General features: G+C 52.7%; 2 protein-coding genes across 3 annotated transcripts in view; one reads left to right on the top strand and one right to left on the bottom strand.

Annotated features, from left to right (window-relative positions):
* Positions 1–5,280: 5,280 nt before the first annotated feature.
* Positions 5,281–17,112, top strand: PEX6 (peroxisomal biogenesis factor 6). Of its 2 annotated transcripts, none has more exons than XM_007458227.1 (17): positions 5,281–6,256; positions 7,784–7,947; positions 8,422–8,505; positions 11,535–11,637; positions 12,002–12,135; positions 12,772–12,883; positions 13,250–13,458; positions 13,836–14,031; positions 14,229–14,305; positions 14,455–14,587; positions 14,669–14,874; positions 14,992–15,053; positions 15,278–15,386; positions 15,899–16,015; positions 16,139–16,216; positions 16,369–16,508; positions 16,703–17,112. In XM_007458227.1, exons 1-17 carry the CDS (start codon positions 5,375–5,377, stop codon positions 16,837–16,839), a joined length of 2,943 nt encoding a protein of 980 aa, XP_007458289.1. In that variant the 5' UTR covers positions 5,281–5,374; the 3' UTR covers positions 16,840–17,112. The 2 variants fall into 2 exon arrangements, with proteins under 2 accessions (XP_007458289.1, XP_007458290.1); XM_007458228.1 differs by having other exon boundaries at positions 5,375–5,992; positions 16,703–16,839.
* A 146-nt stretch (positions 17,113–17,258) lies between these two features.
* GNMT (glycine N-methyltransferase) overlaps positions 17,259–17,714 on the bottom strand; it is a 3,241-nt gene continuing 2,785 nt past the window's right edge. The window contains exon 6 of the mRNA XM_007458226.1: positions 17,259–17,639. Within this exon, the coding sequence (XP_007458288.1) occupies positions 17,468–17,639 (172 nt within the window). The 3' untranslated portion in view covers positions 17,259–17,467. The remainder of the gene's footprint in view (positions 17,640–17,714) is intronic.

Below are 17,714 nucleotides of genomic sequence, written 5' to 3'. Positions count from 1 at the left end.
TTCTAAAGTGGTTCTCGCTCTTTCCCCACTGCGATTCCGCCCAGTCCGAATTGAAGGAAAGAAGCCCTAAAATGAAGGGTGCCTTTCTGCGTCAGGGTAACGTAACACTAATTGCCTACGCAAAATCGGTGGAGAGAGCTACCAGGAGCCCTCGAGGGCACCCTTTCCAAGACAAGGCTTGAGGAGGATCAAAGGGGAAGCCTGGCAGGCCGGGACCGGGGTGAAATGAGATGAGAATCTAGGGTTTGTTGCAACTTTGGGAAGAGGATCCCCGTTCCTACTGCATATGCTCTAGGGTTGGGGAACCGGCTAGACCTGAGCACTTGGGAACGCAGTGGAAATGCTACCTCATTGTTGAGTGTCTCGGAAATACATCCCTTACTCCCCACCCTGCCAAAGCCAGTGTCCTAATGGATAAGATCAGTTCCTGCCCTCCAGGAGTTAAGAGTCTAGAGAAGTTAACAGCCGTGTATAAATAGATGATTAAGAAACAATGTAGTAGGGCTTCCCTGGTGGTGCAGTGGTTAAGAATCCACCTGCCAATGCAGGGGACACGGGTTAGAGCTCTGGTCCAGGAAGATTTCTCGTGCCGTGGAGCAGCTAAGCCCATGGGCCACAATTACTGAGCCCATGCTCTGCAGCAAGAGAAGCCACGGCAATGAGCAGCCCGTGCACTGCAACGAAGAGTAGCCCCCCTTCTCCGAAAGCCCGCCAGCAGCAACAAAGACCCAACGCAAACAAAAATAAATTTATTTTTAAAAAGATACAATGTAATATATTACACAAACCTAGAGGTGGCTGGAGGAATATGTTTCAGAAAGTCAACTCCAGTAGCAGGTTGACTACTGGAGAAGGCTTAAGAATAAGCCTGTGGTTGCTCAGGATTTGTTGATTCACAGGATTGTGGGGAGGATGGTAAGGGAAAGGGAGGAGTTGAGAATGAATTCTGGAAGCCATCAGAGATGTAGGAGGTAAACTGGTGTCATAATGGCAAAGGAAGTATAAGAGGATTGGTCAATAGTGTCAGATCCCAGAGAAAGGTTGAGTAAGATCAAACAGCATCTCAAGAGCCTGAAATTCTCAAGGGTCCTGAGGGAGAAGTTTCCACTAAGAGTGGATACAGAAGAGGTCCTCTAAGGAGTCTAAGATGTTTCAAATGGAAACAGGCCAACAGTCCCACTTCCCAAGAAGTGCGTCAGGAAGAAGCCACATCTTTGGACAAAGAAGAATTCTCAGGACAACTTGGGTCCCATTCTGTTGGTACACCTAGCACAGTGGGACCAACCAGTCTTCCTGAGGGAAAAGAAGCCTGGGGATGGGCACCCTATGAATATGGTATGCAAGAAGAGATTTCCTTATCCATCTCAGCTTACCCTTCAACAGAGGACACACGTGGGAGAGACATCCTTTAAATGAAATATCTGTTCCAAAGGGTTTATGCAGCCTTCGGACCTGCAGGTTCACCAGCAAATCCACACAGGAGAGAAGCCATACTGCTGTGATCTCTGCCCCAAGAAGTTCACCCACGACTCCACGCTGCACGCTCACAAGAGGATCCACACCAAGGAGAAGCCTTTCCGATGTGAGCGCTGTGACAAAGTCTTTAGCCACAGCGGGAACCTCAACATTCACTGACACACTCACTCTGTGCTCAAACCCTGCTTGTGTCCCGAGTGTCACAGTGCCTTCCGTCAGCTGGGGACTTTCAAATGCCACCAGAAAACACACTCCAAATGACTTTCCCAGGACCCCGCACGCAGGTCCAAGTCCCTTCTGCTCCAATAAGGGAACTCAGGATGATTTGTCACCTCCGTGTTACAAAGGATAGATGACATGTGAAGAACTTAGGAGGATACTGGAACCCAATGGGGTTCCATCCACATGTATTAAAAGGACCTTTGAGGGCTTCCCTGGTGACACAGTGGTTGAGAGGCCACCTGCTGTTGCAGGGGACATGGGTTCATGCCCCGGTCTGGGAAGATCCCACACGTGCCGTGGAGCGGCTAGGCCCGTGAGCCATGGCCGCTGAGCCTGCGCGTCCGGAGCCTGTGCTCCGCAACGGGAGAGGCCACAACAGTGAAAGGCCCGCATACCGCAGGCAAAAAAAAAGTATCTTTGAGTGATGACTTATCTTTCCCTTTGGATTTTGTTTTCTACTTTAGTATAGCCTATGTTTTTTAACATAAGTTTTTGTTTGTGTTCTTCTTTCAACAATGCATGTCATAGTGGTTTTAAATACTTCATCGTGAAACTTAGGCTGCTGCTGATTGTCTTCCTTTTAGGCATGATTTCACTGTAAAATAGGATGCTCCTGGCATGGCAGCCAGATAAAATATAGGAAAACCAGTGAAATTTAAATTTCAAATAAACAAATATATTTTTTGTCAAAAAAACCAAAAGATCAAACAACCTCACCTATATTCTGCAGTTAAGAGGTTACAGATGATCTTTGCAGGAAAGTTTCAGAAGAATGGAAGGAACGTTATAGCAGGTTGAAGAGCAAGAGGTATGGAAGTAAAGGCAACAAAATCTAGGCTCCTGGCTATCTTACAGAAGTAATATTTGGCATTCAATGACAAATGACGATTTCAAGGTAATGCAGAGTGGAAGGCATGCCAACCATTATTTGCTGGGGGAAAAGCCTAGGAGGAAAGCACGTTTATTTGTGGATGGATATTTGTGTCTGTATGGATGCTGACCCAGGCAGGATACCAGATATATTTACCCAGTCCCAAGACCTCAAGGAGCATGATAACCCTGAGGCCTGGAGCTTGCCTGCTACTGTGTAAAGGAGGCATATCCTCTTTGGACTCACCCCACTATCCTCCCAGTCCTTGGTTCCTCTGAGAGGCAGGGGACAGAGCCACATAATAATTTAGAACTATCAAATGGGAACTTCCATCCTTGTGAATTCAGGTACCTAGTACATTCTTTTTTTTTTTTGGCTGTGTTGGGTCTTCATTGCTGCGCGCAGCCTTTCTCTAGTTGCAGCGAGTGGGGGACTACCTTCACTGTGGTGCTCGGACTTCTCATTGCGGTGGCTTCTCTTGTTGCAGAGCAGGGGTTCTAGAGCACAGTCTCAGGAGTTGTAGTGCATGGGCTTAGTTGCTCTGTGGCATGTGGGAACTTCCTGGACCAGGGCTCAAACCTGTGTCCCCTGCATTGGCAGGCAGATTCTTAACCACTGCACCACCAGGGAAGTCCATCTTTTTTTTTTTAATATTTATTTATTTGGCTGGGCCAGGTCTTAGTTGCGGCACACAGGATCTTCGTTGCTGCATGCAGGATCTCTAGTTGTGGCATGCGAACTGGGATGTGAACTCTTAGTTGCAGCATGTGGGATATATTTCCCCAGCCAGGGATCAAACCCGGGCCCCCTGCATTGGGAGTGTGGAGTCTTAGCCACTGGACCACCAGGGAAGTTCCCCTAGTGCACTCTTGCAGGCTGTTTTAAAGATGTAGAACTGGGCAATTTCAGGGTTGGGACTAGGAAATATAATCAAACATTTAAAAAATATTTTCTTGTCTCTCTAGGGAATAGAATACCTTATAGGGACTTCCTTGGCGGTCCAGTGGTTAAGACTTCACTTTCCAGTGCAGGGGTGTGGGTTCGATCCCACATGCCTCACGGCCAAAAAACTGAAGCATAAAACAGGAGCAATATTGTAACAAATTCAATAAAGACTTTAAAAATGGTCCACATCAGAATTCCCTAGTGGCTTAGTGGTTAAGAATCAGCCTGCCAATGCAGGGGACATGGGTTCGAGCCCTGGTCCAGGAAGATCCCACATGCCGGGGAGCAATTAAGCCTGTGCGCCACAACTACTGAGCCCGCGCTCTAGAGCCTGTGAGCCACAACAAGTGAGCCCACGTGCCACAACTACTGAAGGCCGCATGCCTAGAGTCCGTTCTCTGAAACAAGAGAAGCCACCACAATGAGAAGCCCGCACACCGCAACGAAGAGTAGCCCCCGCTTGCCACAGCTAAAGAAAGCCTGCGCACAGCAACGAAGACCCAACACAGCCAAACATAAATAAATTAATTAATTAATTTAAAAACAATGGTCCACATCAAAAAAAATACCTTATAACATGTAAATCTAATATTCACCTCTCAGATTTTCAGGAAAGTAGAATGTACAAAGTAGAAGACTGCCTCAAGATGAAGGAAAGGAGAAAGTTAGGCAGGGAATGCAAGGAAGAGAATGCAAGGTCCAGAAAGAGGAGATTGCCACCAACCAATTCACTGATTCTTTTTTTTTTTCTTTTTTCTTTTTTCCTTTTTGGCCACACCACACGGCATGTGGGGTCTTAGTTCCCCAACCAGGGATCAAACCTGTGCCCCCTGCAGTGGAAGCACAGAGTCCTAACCACTGGACCACCAGGGAATTCCCCAATCCATTGATTCTAAATGCAAGAATATTGTTAATAACCGAAAGTTCGGCAAGCCAGTGTCCAAGTGTTTTATACAGAGCAGTGAAGGTGGAGACAAGGATGAACTCTAAGTAACAGCACAGATGGGAAGCAAGCAAGCTGTTGGTTTGGTACTCATAACTGAAGCCTTGAACCTCTCTCTTCTGTCTGCTCTGCTGCCCATTCCTCTGTAGGGTGAAAGTTAGGAATGGATCTCCAGTCTGCAAGGATCGGTGCGGGGAGAGCATCTGGTTTTGGAGAGATGAAAAAGTGAGGCTACTTTGTCGTTGCTTCAAGCTTGGTGGGAGTAGAACAAACAGGACAAAAAACACTGGAACGTGGGTTTTGTGTAGGATGTGTTGGAACAGGTGTGGCAGCACCAAACACTCCAGGGCTACATGAATCACATGTAGTAATTCAGCCAGCAGCCACTACATATCTCCATAAGCCTGTCTAAGCCAGTTTTATAATCCTATCACTCCCTCCTGCAACCTTCCCCACAACCCTCAAACCTCAGTGCCTACAGTTCCACAGAGTGGACTCCTTCCTAAACGCTCCACCCACAGCTCCCAGCAGTGGGCCGAGTTTGGTGCAGAACACAATGACCGTTCATTGATCATTCAATAAACTGTTAAGTACATGTTATGGGGAGGGTAGTTGACAGGACGTTACTCCCCAAGCAGGCGCGGAAGGTAAATCCCTGTAAACACTTCTCAAAGGGTGCTTGCGTAGACTACCCGACCACAGTGACTGCGTTACTGCCACCGAGGCACCACCCGGATCGATCCAAGGCTCAGCTCACCCTCCTGCAGCAAGCTCTTGCACCCGACGCCCCGCCCACTTCCCTCGCACCTCCCCTGACGGAAGCGGAAGCGGCGTGTGAGCCGCCTGGACGTCTGGCTCTTCGGCTCCCGAAGGCGCCTTACTTCGCTGTGCTCTGTGTTTGTTGGTTTCCTGTCACCATGGCGCTGGCAGTCTTGCGGGTCCTGGAGCCCTTCCCGACGGAGACACCCCCGTTGGCGGTGCTGCTGCCGCCCGGGGGGCCGTGGCCTGCGGCGGGGCTGGGCCTGGTGCTGGCGCTGCGGCCTGCTGGGGAGAGCCCGGCAGGGCCGGCGCTGCTAGTGGCCGCCCTGGAGGGACCGGGCGCGGGCACCGAAGAGCAGGGGCCGGGGCCTCCGCAGCTGCTGGTGAGCCGCGCGCTGTTGCGGCTCCTGGCCCTGGGCTCCGGGGCATGGGTGCGGGCGCGGCCGGTGCGGCGGCCCCCGGCGCTGGGCTGGGCGCTGCTCGGCACCTCGTCTGGGCCCGGGCTCGGACCGAGAGTCGGGCCGTTGCTGGTGAGGCGCGGAGAGACCCTGCCAGTACCCGGACCGCGGGTGCTGGAGACGCGGCCGGCATTACAAGGGCTGCTGGGCCCAGGGACGCGACTAGCTGTGACTGAGCTCCGTGGGCGGGCCAAACCGGGTCCGGAGACTGAGGACAGCAGCCGGCCCCCACCCCCGCCGGTGGTGTCCTCCTTCGCGGCCTCTGGCACAGTCCGGCGACTCCGGGGAGTTCTGGGAGGGACTGGAGATGCACTGGGGGTGAGCCGGAGCTGTCTCCGTAGCCTCAGCCTCTTCCAGGGCGAATGGGTGTGGGTGACCCGGGCTGGAGAGTCATCGAACACTTCCCAGCCACACTTGGCCACGGTGCAGGTCCTAGAGCCTCGCTGGGACCTCTGTGAAAGGCTGGGACCCAGCTCTGGGCAGCTGGGAGAGCCCCTCGCTGACGGACTGGCCCTCGTGCCTGCTACTCTGGCTTTTAATCTCGGCTGTGATCCCCTGGAGGTGGGAGAGCTTAAAATTCAGGTAGGATACCAGACTGAGGTCAGGAATGCTTCCTCGTCTTTATTCCCTCTTCTTTGTCTTAACTGAATTGGAAGAGCAGAGCTGTAGAATTTAGGTCCCTTACTCCTTAGATCTTGGACTTTTCACTTAATGCCTCTTAGCCTTGTTTACCCATTCTCTACAATTAAAACATGTTGGTGGTGCATGGGAAGGGCTTTCACGATTTGGGTGAAAGGTGAAAATTATGGTCAGATTATCACTTGTATATATTAACCTACTAAATCTAATCAGTTGTTGGTTGAATTGCTGCAGTGTATCCAGTATTGTACTGGGTAGTATGGAGAATGATACCTCCAGCTTTTGCTCATGATATCCTTGACTTCAAGTTCCTTCCTACTCTTTTAGCCTCCCCGGTTAAAATCCTACCATGCTTTCCTTGAAGGCCCATCTAAAGGTGGCACTATCTTCTCAAAGCCTTATATAATCTCACCACCACAAATTTAACATTACTTCTTCTTACTATAGCATTTTGTATTGTACCTTTCAGAGAGCATTTATTTTATTGTGTTGTTATGATCATGTAATCTCTCTAATGCTCAACTGTACATTGTAAATTCCTTGAAGGGAAGGGCTCTTTATTATCTTTAGTGCTTGGTGTTTAAGTTTAATATTTTATTAAATATATCCAGGAGGAGTTTTTGGTTTCTGCCTTTAAGAAGCTTACTTCAAGAAGGTAATTATTTTGGGGGTACAAATATAGTCTACTGTTTAATTAAGCACCTGGATGTATGGTTTAGGCCTGCGCTGTCCAGTATGGAAGCCATTAGCCCCTTGGTGGCGCTTTAAGTCAACTGAAAGTAATGAAGTAAAAAATTCAGTTCGTTAATTGCTTTAGTCATATGTTGAGTGTTCAACAGCCACATGTTAATATAGAACATTTCTATCACTGTAGAAAGTTATATTAGGTAATGCTGGCATAGCCAGTTAGTGCTATGGGATGTCAAAAAGAGATATAAGATACACACGAATGGGAGTTAGGTGTGGATTTCCTTCTGAATGGAGGGAAAATACTGGATTACTCAGACTGGAGCTCATTCAGCTAACGCAGCCCTTTCAGCTTCATTGTGATCATATCCTTTAACTACAGCCTGAATTCAGAGTGTCCTTACTAATGTCCAATTAATATTCCCAGTGGCTGCCTGGTGTCACTTAAATGACTTGTGGGCATTAAATGTCTTTACTATTTCACTGGCTCTGGGCCAGTATAAAGGTATTACGGAATGGTTGTCTTTCCTGGTGAACTTTTTGGAGGGAGAGTCAGAAAAGTCAGAGTCAGAAATCTCTTCCTGGTGCCCATTAGAAGGAGAGGTTTCCATTTTCTCAGGAAGATATAGATATTCAGCTCTGCTACCTTAGGTCTCCTCTCCCACAAGGCTTATGGTTATGGGAAGGATAAAGGATGGAAGCAGAAATATTGATTGCTAAGGGATTGGGTAGAGCCTGACTCCTTGGGAGAAGGTTATAAGGTGGTGGTTATTTCTCTAATAGAGATACTTGGAGGGCTCCAGCACCCCTGAAGACAAAGGAAGCTGCTCAGTGCTGCCTGGGCCTCCGTTTGCCAAAGAGTTACACATCGAAATTGTGTCCTCTCCTCACTACAGCACTAATGGAACTTATGACCATGTTCTTTACCAGCACTTTCAGACACCCAGGTTAGCTGCGTCCCCCTTTCAGGAGGATAGCATCTTACCCTCGTTGCTCTCCTCCTATCCCATGCCTTAGATTCAGATACCACAGAGCATCTGATTTTAAAAAGCCACAGTTTAAGGCAATATTGTGGCTAGAAGCCTCTTGCTGTGTCAGGTGGACAGTAGAAGAGTAATCTGGACCAGGAGGTGAATCCAGACATCCTAAACTGAGAAACCACTTTGATTTGGGAGGATCCCAAAGCAGCCGGGATCCTGCTTTGCCCGCCTCTGGTCTCTGATCCCCTCTCTAGCCTCTCTGCCATTTCCTGCAGCTCTTTCTAGGTCAGACTTGTTCTCTGTACAGCTGCTTGGGATCTCTGGGTGGGCAGTAGGCCCCTAAGAAATAGTCTGCATGTTGGGGTTGGCTGTACGGGCACGTGTCAGGCCCATGCTCTTGACTCCCATCGTGAGCTGACCAGGGCCACTGCTGTGTTACAGGGCAGTCCAGGAAGGGGATGTTCTGTGTGTGCCAACAGTCGGACAAGTGGAGATCCTGGAAGGAAGCCCAGAGAAACTGCCCAGGTACGCAGCTGCCTCCTTTCCTACAGTTGGGATTCTTAACCTGGGTGCAGGAGTCCTCAAGTTGAATGGAATAATTTTGTGCATAAGAACATTTTGTTGTTGTCACACATATTTCTGGACAGAAGGCACATACCTTCTTCAGGTTCTCAAATAGGCATGTGACTGAAAAAAGAATTAAGAACCACAGCCTACTAGCTTTTGGGGGTGTTTATCCTCAAATCAATTGGTGGTCTTAGATAAAGTAAAGCATTTAGAACAGTTTAATGGCCTAGACCAAGGTGAGATTCCTTGCTTTCCATTCTTAACCAGTGTTGTTTAGGCCACACCTCCCATACACTCAGCAGGAGACCCAGGCCCTGATTTCTACGCTAATGGATGGAATGTGCACATGCTGCTTTCAATCCTGTCTCCCAAGGCAGGGGAGGGAGGGATTTCTGCTGTCCTTGGGAGGCCTTCCCTCTTTCCTTATCCTCAACAGAATGAGAAATAGAGCATAACTGAGCTGGGGCCCAAAACAAGGACTCCAGCCTTTCTCCTCCTCATGTTGACTCCGACTACAGAAGCTGCATGTAAAATGGTGAGGCGAAGAATTCAGAGACCACTTGGCCTTATGTGAAGGGGGAAGAACGTGCACCTCCACACCCCAGGACTGATTTCCTGTAGGGATTTGCTAGAAGGAGAAGACAGCTGGTAGGCACACTAACCCAACTTTCCAGGAAATCTCATTGAGGTGGTGGGACCCGCCTGCAGGAACTTGGGCATAAGAGCCACAGTGCCCAAGGTTCCGGGCCGAGCCAGCCTGGGCCCTCTGCCAAGAGAGGGACGCCTTGTCTGGAGCACCTGATTCAATCTTGGTCGGTATTCAGAGCTGGTTCTGGCCAGCACTCTGTCTCCCCAGTCTCAGGGCTATGGTACCCAGAGGAAGGGGCTGGTAGTGCCCCATGTAATCCCACTTGGCGCTGCAGGTTCAAATCTACAACTGGGGATTTGAGCTTTCCGAGTTCAAATCTACAACTGGGGCCTGGTGGAGAATGCCAGGCTGCTATCCGTCACTTCCCTACTCTGTATCCCATCTTAAATATAGCAAATGTCTATGAGCTAGCTTTCTGTAGGAAAACTGCAGAATGCCCACCCTTTGTACTTTGAAAGGAAAAGAGGCACTAGGCCCTCCTGAGGCAGACTGGCAAGCCCATCCCGTTCCTGGACCTCTGCCATTCCAGCCCCCTGGAGACCTGTCTCCCTCCTCTGGGTGCTGAGCACATGGTTCTTCCCCCCTGAGCAGGTCCTGGAAAGCAGGGTTGGGGTGGACAGGTGGGTCCAAGGACAGAGATGAGTGCTTTAGCCCCACTTCTTGGACTTGGTAAGGGAAGCCCTGCAGGGAGGCTTCTGTGATCCCTGGCAAGGAAGTCCACTATAGCCCCTTCAGACTCCCCAGCGTTCTGCTTTCCCATGCCAGGCCTATGGGTTCCAGCTCCACTGTTTCCCGTCTGGCTCTCGGGAACGCAACCCGGTGTTCCCCAGCAGTGTCCAGATATGTTCCAGAGGTCTGGCCCGTGTGCTCACTGAGGTGGTCCCTCCACTCTCCGTGGAAGGGGGTGGGCATGTCTCCCTCCCCCTCCCCGCCCCAGTGCTGTTCCTCCTTGGATTCCACTGCCTGCCATAGGCACTCTGACTCAGGATGTTCAGCTTGACTGAGAGTCTAGGTTATGGACCCACCCATCATTTATTTATTTATTTATTTCCATCATTTATTTATAATGAATAACAGTAGGACAGTTTTCCTTATGTTCTAGTTTTTACCACAATCACTGCCTATGGTTACATGAGTTTCATAATACTAACCTGGTATGCTTCCCCCTCCACCTGAAAGCATTCCCACCCACCCCCTCCTGTGCTGCCAGAGGGAGCAGTTCTGTGACTGTGAGACACTGAGCAAAGGAATTTGCACCCTGATTGCACCTTAAAGAGGCCCAGGTTCTGTCATTGCTGTTCTACCTGAGGATTAAAGATGAGAGTAGTTCATTTCTTTATCTGGAAAATTGGACTAGCGACTGCTATCTGCTACCCACCCCCTTAGTAGGCTGAGTAACCCTAACTCATTCTGACACTAGCCAGTGACTGCACAGCCCTGATTATGGCCGGGAGCTTTCGAAAAATACCAGTGCGTGAGTCCCACCCCAGACCTATTGGAGCAGCAGGGTGAGGCTGGGACCTGTGCAGTCTTTATTTTTTTCCAAAGGAAGGAAAATGTTAATTTTTAAATTGAGATATAATTCACATACCATAAAATTCAGGCTTTTAAAGTGTACAATTCAGTGGCTTTTAGTATATTCTCAAGGTTGTGCCATCAACATCACTAATTCCAGAACATGTTTATCACCCCAGAAAGAAACCCCTCCTCATTAGCAGTCACTCCCTGTTCCCTCCTTCCCTCAGCTCCTGGCAGCCACTAATCTACTGAATGGAATCATACAGTATTTGAGAGATGTTGATTTTTTTTTTTTAAGTTTCACAGATAATTCTAATGTGCAGCCAAAATAGAGAATCATTAATCATTAAATGTCATTATGAAGGAATCTGCCTGCAATTAGATTTTGTGGATGCTTGAATAAGAGCCAAGGGACTCTTTCCTCTGAGGTTTTGGGTGGCCTTGGTGGGTATGTATTTGAGGGAGAGACTGCTCTGAAGCCAGTGAAAACAGTCAGATGGTCACTGCTTGGTGCAGGGGTGGCTTCTCTCATTGGAGTGGGTGGGCAGGCCATTTACCTGAAGAAACACACCCTCAGGTGATGTTGTCATGAGGGATGCAGAGGACAGGCACAGTTCCTGTGCTCAAAATGCATATGATCCAGTCAGGGAGATAAGAAAGACCATCTGCTTTCCTTTTGCTCCACGTCCCCCACTTCCTCCCCACCTCCGCCATGTCTAGGGACATTTATGTATGCTCCTCTGACTGAGACGGCCACCTTGCCCTTGGGGAGGGGTGTGTGTGCTCTGGATCTGGGGTTCATTGGGCCTCTTTCCTGCAGGTGGCGGGAGATGTTTTTTAAAGTGAAGAAAACAGTTGGGGAAGCTCCGGATGGGCCAACCAGGGCCTACGTAGCTGACACCACCCACACCTCCTTGTACTTGGTGAGGCCCTAGCAATGGGAGTAGACTTGGAGAAAGGAGCAGAAAGAACTTCTAGAGAACAGACTTGTGGTTGCCAAGGGGGAAGGAGGGTGGGGGAGGAATGGACTGGGAGTTTGGGATTAGCAGATGCAAACTATTATATATAGAATGGATAAACAACAAAGTCCTACTATATAGCATAGGAAACTATATTCAGTATCCTGGGATAAACCATCATGGAAAAAAATATGAAAAATAATGTGTATGTTTATAACAATCACTTTGCTGTACAGTAGAAATTAACATAACATTGTAAATTAACCATAAAATAAATTAAAAAAAAAAATAACTTCTAGAAACTAAAGCTTCCTCCCACCTTTCACAGGTGGGTTCTACCCTGAGCCTTGTTCCAAGGCTCCCTTCAGGTGAATCCACTCCCTGGAGCAGCTTGTCTCCTCCAGGCCTGGAGGGCTTGGTGACTGAGCTCTGTGCTGCCCTGAAGCCTCGCCTCCAGCCAGGGTGAGTGAGACCTCTGTGTGAGAAAAACCTGCTGAGAATGTCCCTGAAGGAGCGGCAGGCCAGACAAGTAGTTCCTAATGCCCTGTTCAGAGTGGAATTAGGTGCACCTCCCTCCAACTGTTAGGCCCAGGCCACTAGCCCATGTCCTTTCTGTAAGCAAATTCCCAGGCTCCTTTCCTGGGATAACCACTGTCCTCCAGGGTCAGCTATGGAGGAAGGATCTCCACCGGGGACAACTGTCTCTGAGACTGCCATTCCCCTTGGGGAGCCCACTAGCCATCCTGACCTTCACCATCCTGTACCTGAAAGACACAGGTCCTCATACCACTGGCCTAAGTGTAGCCACACATGCCTCCCTAATTCCGCCCAGTACAATCCAAACCAGACAGAATATCCAAGGCTTTCTTGATGACAAATGAGAATTAGTCTCAGCTGCTGGATATGCTGATGCCCCTGCCAGAGTACCAAGGTGGTGTGGGAAATATGGCCTCACCATGTGGTGACAGCCCCGGGGGTTGGGGAGGGGGTTTGCTTCAAGGACGATGTCTGCTTTCTGGATCCAAGGGGCCCTGTGTCACTGGGGACTCTCACATTTGGGCAGAATGGAGGAAACAAACGTCTCTTCTCTGGTTGCAGGGGTGCCCTAATGACAGGAGCAGGCAGTGTCCTTCTACGGGGCCCCCCTGGCAGTGGGAAGACCACTGCAGTTGCTGCCGCCTGCAGCTGCCTCGGGCTCCACTTACTGAAGGTGAGGGTCCCTGGAGAGTGGATCCCAACCACGTCTCCTCCACAGCCCGGATTCTCCCTCTCCCCCTGGCTACAAGCCTGACCCCGCCACCTCAGCCTAGTGGGCCAGTGGGTCAGGCATAGTCCCATGATGCTGAGCTACTGAGAGATGCTTTCAAGAAGGAGGATGCTCCAAGGTTTTGGTGGACAGTCCAGGAAATGAGGTTAGGGTAAAGAAGAGTTAGGGCTCGGCCAGTGTTACCTTCCTCCCCCATCCCTGCCCTCCAAAAAGAGATGGCCTGTACCTTCTTGTGAGTCCTCCCTCCATTCTCCTGCCCCAGTCACCCCTGCCTCCTTGCTCACAGGCCCATCGGGACCCCCTCCCCAGGTGCCCTGCTCCAGCCTCTGTGCAGACAGTAGCGGGGCTGTGGAGACAAAACTGCAGGCCACTTTCTCCCGGGCCGGGCGCTGCCGGCCTGTGGTTCTGTTGCTGACAGCTGTGGACCTGCTGGGCCGGGACCGTGATGGGCTAGGCGAGGATGCCCGTGTGGTGGCCACACTGCGTCGCCTCCTCCTGGATGAAGACCCCCTCACCAGGTATCATCCAGCGCTGGGCCTGGAAGGGGGTAGGGTCCAGCCCTCTCTTCACCACCCTCTCAGTGGCTTCTTAGACGTCTGCTGCCCATCTGGCTGCTCTCCAGGCATCCCTGAGCTGAGGGGCATGGGGGTACCCAGAGGGAGGAGGATGCAGTCCCTTGTATTTCTTGGGGGACACTGAAGCACAGCCTCTGCCCTCACTGAGTGCCCTGTGTGTGGGGGATGCCCCATCCAGGAAGCTTTGGGGCGCCCATCTCCCTGTCCCATCCCAGCCCTACCCTCCTCCCTGTCCTCCTGCGCCAGCCTCAGGACGAGGCAGTGCTCAGGGGCTGCCGGCCATCTTCTTGCCCTGAGTGCTGCCCACTCCCTGTCTGCAGCTGCCCTCCCCTGATGGTCGTGGCCACCACAAGCCGGGCCCAGGACCTGCCTGTGGATGTGCAGACAGCGTTTCCTCACGAGCTGGAGGTGCCTGTGCTGTCAGAGGGGCAGCGGCTCAGCATCCTGCGGGCCCTCACTGCCCACCTCCCACTGGGCCAAGAGGTGAACCTGGCGCAGCTGGCACGGCGGTGTGCAGTGAGTACCCAGACAGGATACGGGCCGCCCTGCACTCTTTGCCGGGGGTACTCAGTCCTGCTGCCATGCAAGTGTGCAAGTGAAGGTAGAAAACCCGAGGCATCAGTGATGGGCCTCTGCTCCAGCCAGGGGTCCAGCCCCCCAAGGGTTCCTGCCTACTGTGCCCTGCTCACGTGTCCTCTCCTGTGGTTCCCCAGGGCTTTGTGGTAGGGGATCTCTATGCCCTTTTGACCCACAGCAGCCGGGCAGCCTGCACCAGGATCAAGAACTCGGGGTAAAGAAATTGGGCACAGGAGGGGCAAGGCGGCAAGAGGCGGTATGGGTGGGGAGGGGCTGGTGAGGAAGGGAGGAAGGTGAGGGCCCTTGTGGGGAGGAGACCTCAGGTTAGGTCCTCCAGAGGCCTCCCTGGATTTTCCTTTGCAGCTGGGCAGGTGGCTTGAGTGCGGAGGATGAGGGGGAGCTCTGTGCTGCTGGCTTTCCTCTCCTGGCTGAGGACTTTGGGCAGGCGCTGGAGCAGCTGCAGTCAGCTCACTCCCAGGCCATCGGAGCCCCCAAGGTAGACACTCCAGGTCCTTGGAGGTGGGACCGGAGCTCCCTCCACCAGCACGTGCCCAACTGTGCCCTTTCCATCTCCTAGATCCCCCTGGTGTCCTGGCATGATGTGGGTGGGCTGCAGGAGGTGAAGAAGGAGATTCTGGAGACTGTTCAGCTCCCTCTAGAGCACCCTGAGCTGCTGAGCCTGGGCCTGAGGCGCTCCGGCCTTCTGCTCCACGGGCCCCCTGGCACGGGCAAGACCCTCCTGGCCAAGGCAGTAGCCACTGAGTGCAGCCTTACCTTCCTCAGGTGGCGAGGGGCCCTGGCAGGGAGGGTGGGTGGATTGGGGGCAGCGGCAGGGGGCAGGAGGTGTGTTGTGTGTTTCTGCGTCTGAGGAGTCTCACCCTCTCCCATCCCCTCCCTCAGCGTGAAGGGGCCCGAGCTGATCAACATGTACGTGGGCCAAAGCGAGGAGAATGTACGGCAAGGTGAGTGGGGGAGTGGGGGCAGGGCTTCTGGCCCCTGAGCCGCCCCCCTACCCTCAGGCTGCTCGAGGTCACTGCTAGTCTTCCTCTCCCCAGGTCAGGTTCCTGCTGGGTGGGGCCTCTTCTGAAGTGCTAATGATGAATTGTCAACATGGGTTTCCCTCGCCATCTCCTGACTTCAAACCCCCCTGGGCTTACCCGTCCTGTGGGCCCTTCTCTCTCCTAAGTGTTTGCCAGGGCCAGGGCCGCAGCTCCATGCATCATCTTCTTTGATGAACTGGACTCCTTGGCCCCGAGCCGGGGGCGAAGTGGAGACTCTGGAGGTGTGATGGACAGGTGGGGGTCTGAGCCAGAACGGAATCTGGGGTCCAGGACAGAGGGATGTGAGACAGGTTGCACTAGTCTTTGGAGCCCAAAGAGTTCCTGCCCTTCTGGTTCTGTGATAGTATAACAGAAGCTAAAAGGGGCCGTGGGGCTTCCCTGGTGGCACAGTGGTTGAGAGTCCGCCTGCCGATGCAGCGGACACGGGTTCGTGCCCCAGTCCGGGAAGATCCCTCATGCTGCGGAGCGGCTGGGCCCGTGAGCCATGGCTGCTGAGGCTGTGTGTCCAGAGCCTGTGCTCCGCAACGGGAGAGGCCACGACAGTGAGAGGCCCGTGTACCTCAAAAATAAAAAGGGGCCATGGAATTGGGTGTGGGGCATTGAGGAGATGGGGGCCTGTGTGGAGGGGTACACAAAGCACAACCGGGCAGGGGGCCCTGTGGAGACAGCCTGCAAGGAACACCACAAGCAGGGTAGAGGCTGAGGGTGCACCAAGCACTCTCTCACCTTCACTTCCTCCTTCACAGGGTGGTGTCTCAGCTCCTGGCTGAGCTGGATGGGCTTCACAGCACTCAGGATGTGTTTGTGATTGGAGCCACCAACAGACCAGACCTCCTGGACCCTGCCCTTCTGAGGCCTGGCAGGTGTGCACCCCGTACCTCTCACCTCTGCCAGGCCCGTTTGGGCCTGTCCCTTGACCCCCATCCGGTGCCTCTCCACCCTCATGCCAGGCACCCTGGCACTCATGCCCATCTGTCTCCCTAAAGGTTTGACAAGCTGGTGTTTGTGGGAGTGAGCGAGGACCGCGCCTCCCAGCTGCGTGTTCTGACTGCCATCACGCGCAAGTATGCCCTGTTAGAGGGAGACCCCCACAGGGCTTGGGCCTTGGGATGGTTAGGGGATAAGTGCAGAGTGCACAATAAGCTGGTCAGGGATGCCTTCTGACAGAGTAGGAGTTGCCAGGTAAGTCTCTTTCTTTCCTGTATCCCCACAACAGATTCAGGCTCGAGCCCTCTGTGAACCTGGTGGACGTGCTGGACCACTGCCCACCCCAGCTGACAGGCGCAGACCTCTACTCCTTATGCTCCGATGCCATGACAGCTGCCCTCAAACGCAGGGTTCAGGACCTGGAGGAAGGTGAGCCACTCACCAGCCCCAGAGGTCAGCCAAGGACCTAGTGGGCACCAGGCCTGGTTCTGGATTTCAGAGGAGGGACTGTTGACCACTGGGGGACTCTGGGCAAGAAGGTGCCTACCAGGGTGCTCCCCTGCTTGGGCAGAGACCACAGCCTCTGTGTCCCAGCTGGCCTCACCTCCCCTTGTCACCCCCAGGCCTGGAGCCCGGGAGCTCGGCACCGCTGCTCACCATGGAGGACCTGCTGCAGGCTGCAGCCCGGCTACAGCCCTCGGTCAGTGAGCACGAGCTGCTCCGGTACAAGAGCATCCAGCGCAAGTTTTCTGCCTGCTAGGAGCCTCCTGCAGCCTGGGACCCTGCCCGCAGGGGCTAAAGGTATCTCCACAGAGACCTGAGAGAGCAAAGACTCTTTCTCAGGCCAGTGCCACCGACCCACCTGAACGCTGCCTACCTCCAGGCACTTCCTTGAGTGCCAAGTGGCATCAGGAGCCCCGAGAGAGCTCAGGAGGCATCCTCTTCCCACCTGTCCGCCCTCCAGGCCAGCTCCAAGACTAAGGCCCCTCTGCTCAGGAGGAAGGATCAGGTCCTGAGGGAGCCCCATCTGTGGCTGAAAATAAAGCGTATGCCGCCCCCTGCTGGTGTTGTGGTCTAAAAGGTTGGCGTGGAGAAGAGCAAGCCAATGGCGGAGTAAACTCAGGGGAGGGCAGGGTGGGCACCGCAGGAGCCTGATCCTTCTGATACAAACACAAGGTATACAGGACCTGAAAAAGGTATAAACTATATTGTTCAGCCTTCCATCTGCCTGAACCCAAATCCCTGTCCCCCAGCTGCAGCCTGCCCCTCCCCACACCCCCAAGATCTGCACTGGAGGGGGCTGGGCTTGGTGTGGGGCTCCTGGTCCCTCCTCCCCAGACAGAGCCTGGCAGTGCCTGGGCAGAGGGCTGTGGGAGCTGAGGGCTTGTTCAGTCTGTCTTCTTGAGCACGTGGATGAAATAGCAGGGAATGTAGGCCTGGCCCGTCTTGTAAGGCTTGAAGTCACCCAGGACGCTGTGCTGGCACTTGCCCCCGAAGGCTGTTTGAAGCAACTCCGTAAAGGATGCCAGACAGTGAGGGTAGTAGGAGAGCCGGAACTTACTGCAACAGAGCCCCCGACCAACCATGAGGACTGGTGATCTCAGCACCCTCACCCCGCCCCCCCCCCACGCCCCC

This window comes from Lipotes vexillifer, unplaced genomic scaffold (genome assembly GCF_000442215.2).
Source record: "Lipotes vexillifer unplaced genomic scaffold, Lipotes_vexillifer_v1.1 scaffold4, whole genome shotgun sequence".
NCBI classification, from domain to species: Eukaryota; Metazoa; Chordata; class Mammalia; order Artiodactyla; family Lipotidae; genus Lipotes; species Lipotes vexillifer.
The sequence above is the reverse complement of the archived record's forward strand: the minus strand, read 5'-3'. Positions and strand labels throughout refer to the sequence as shown.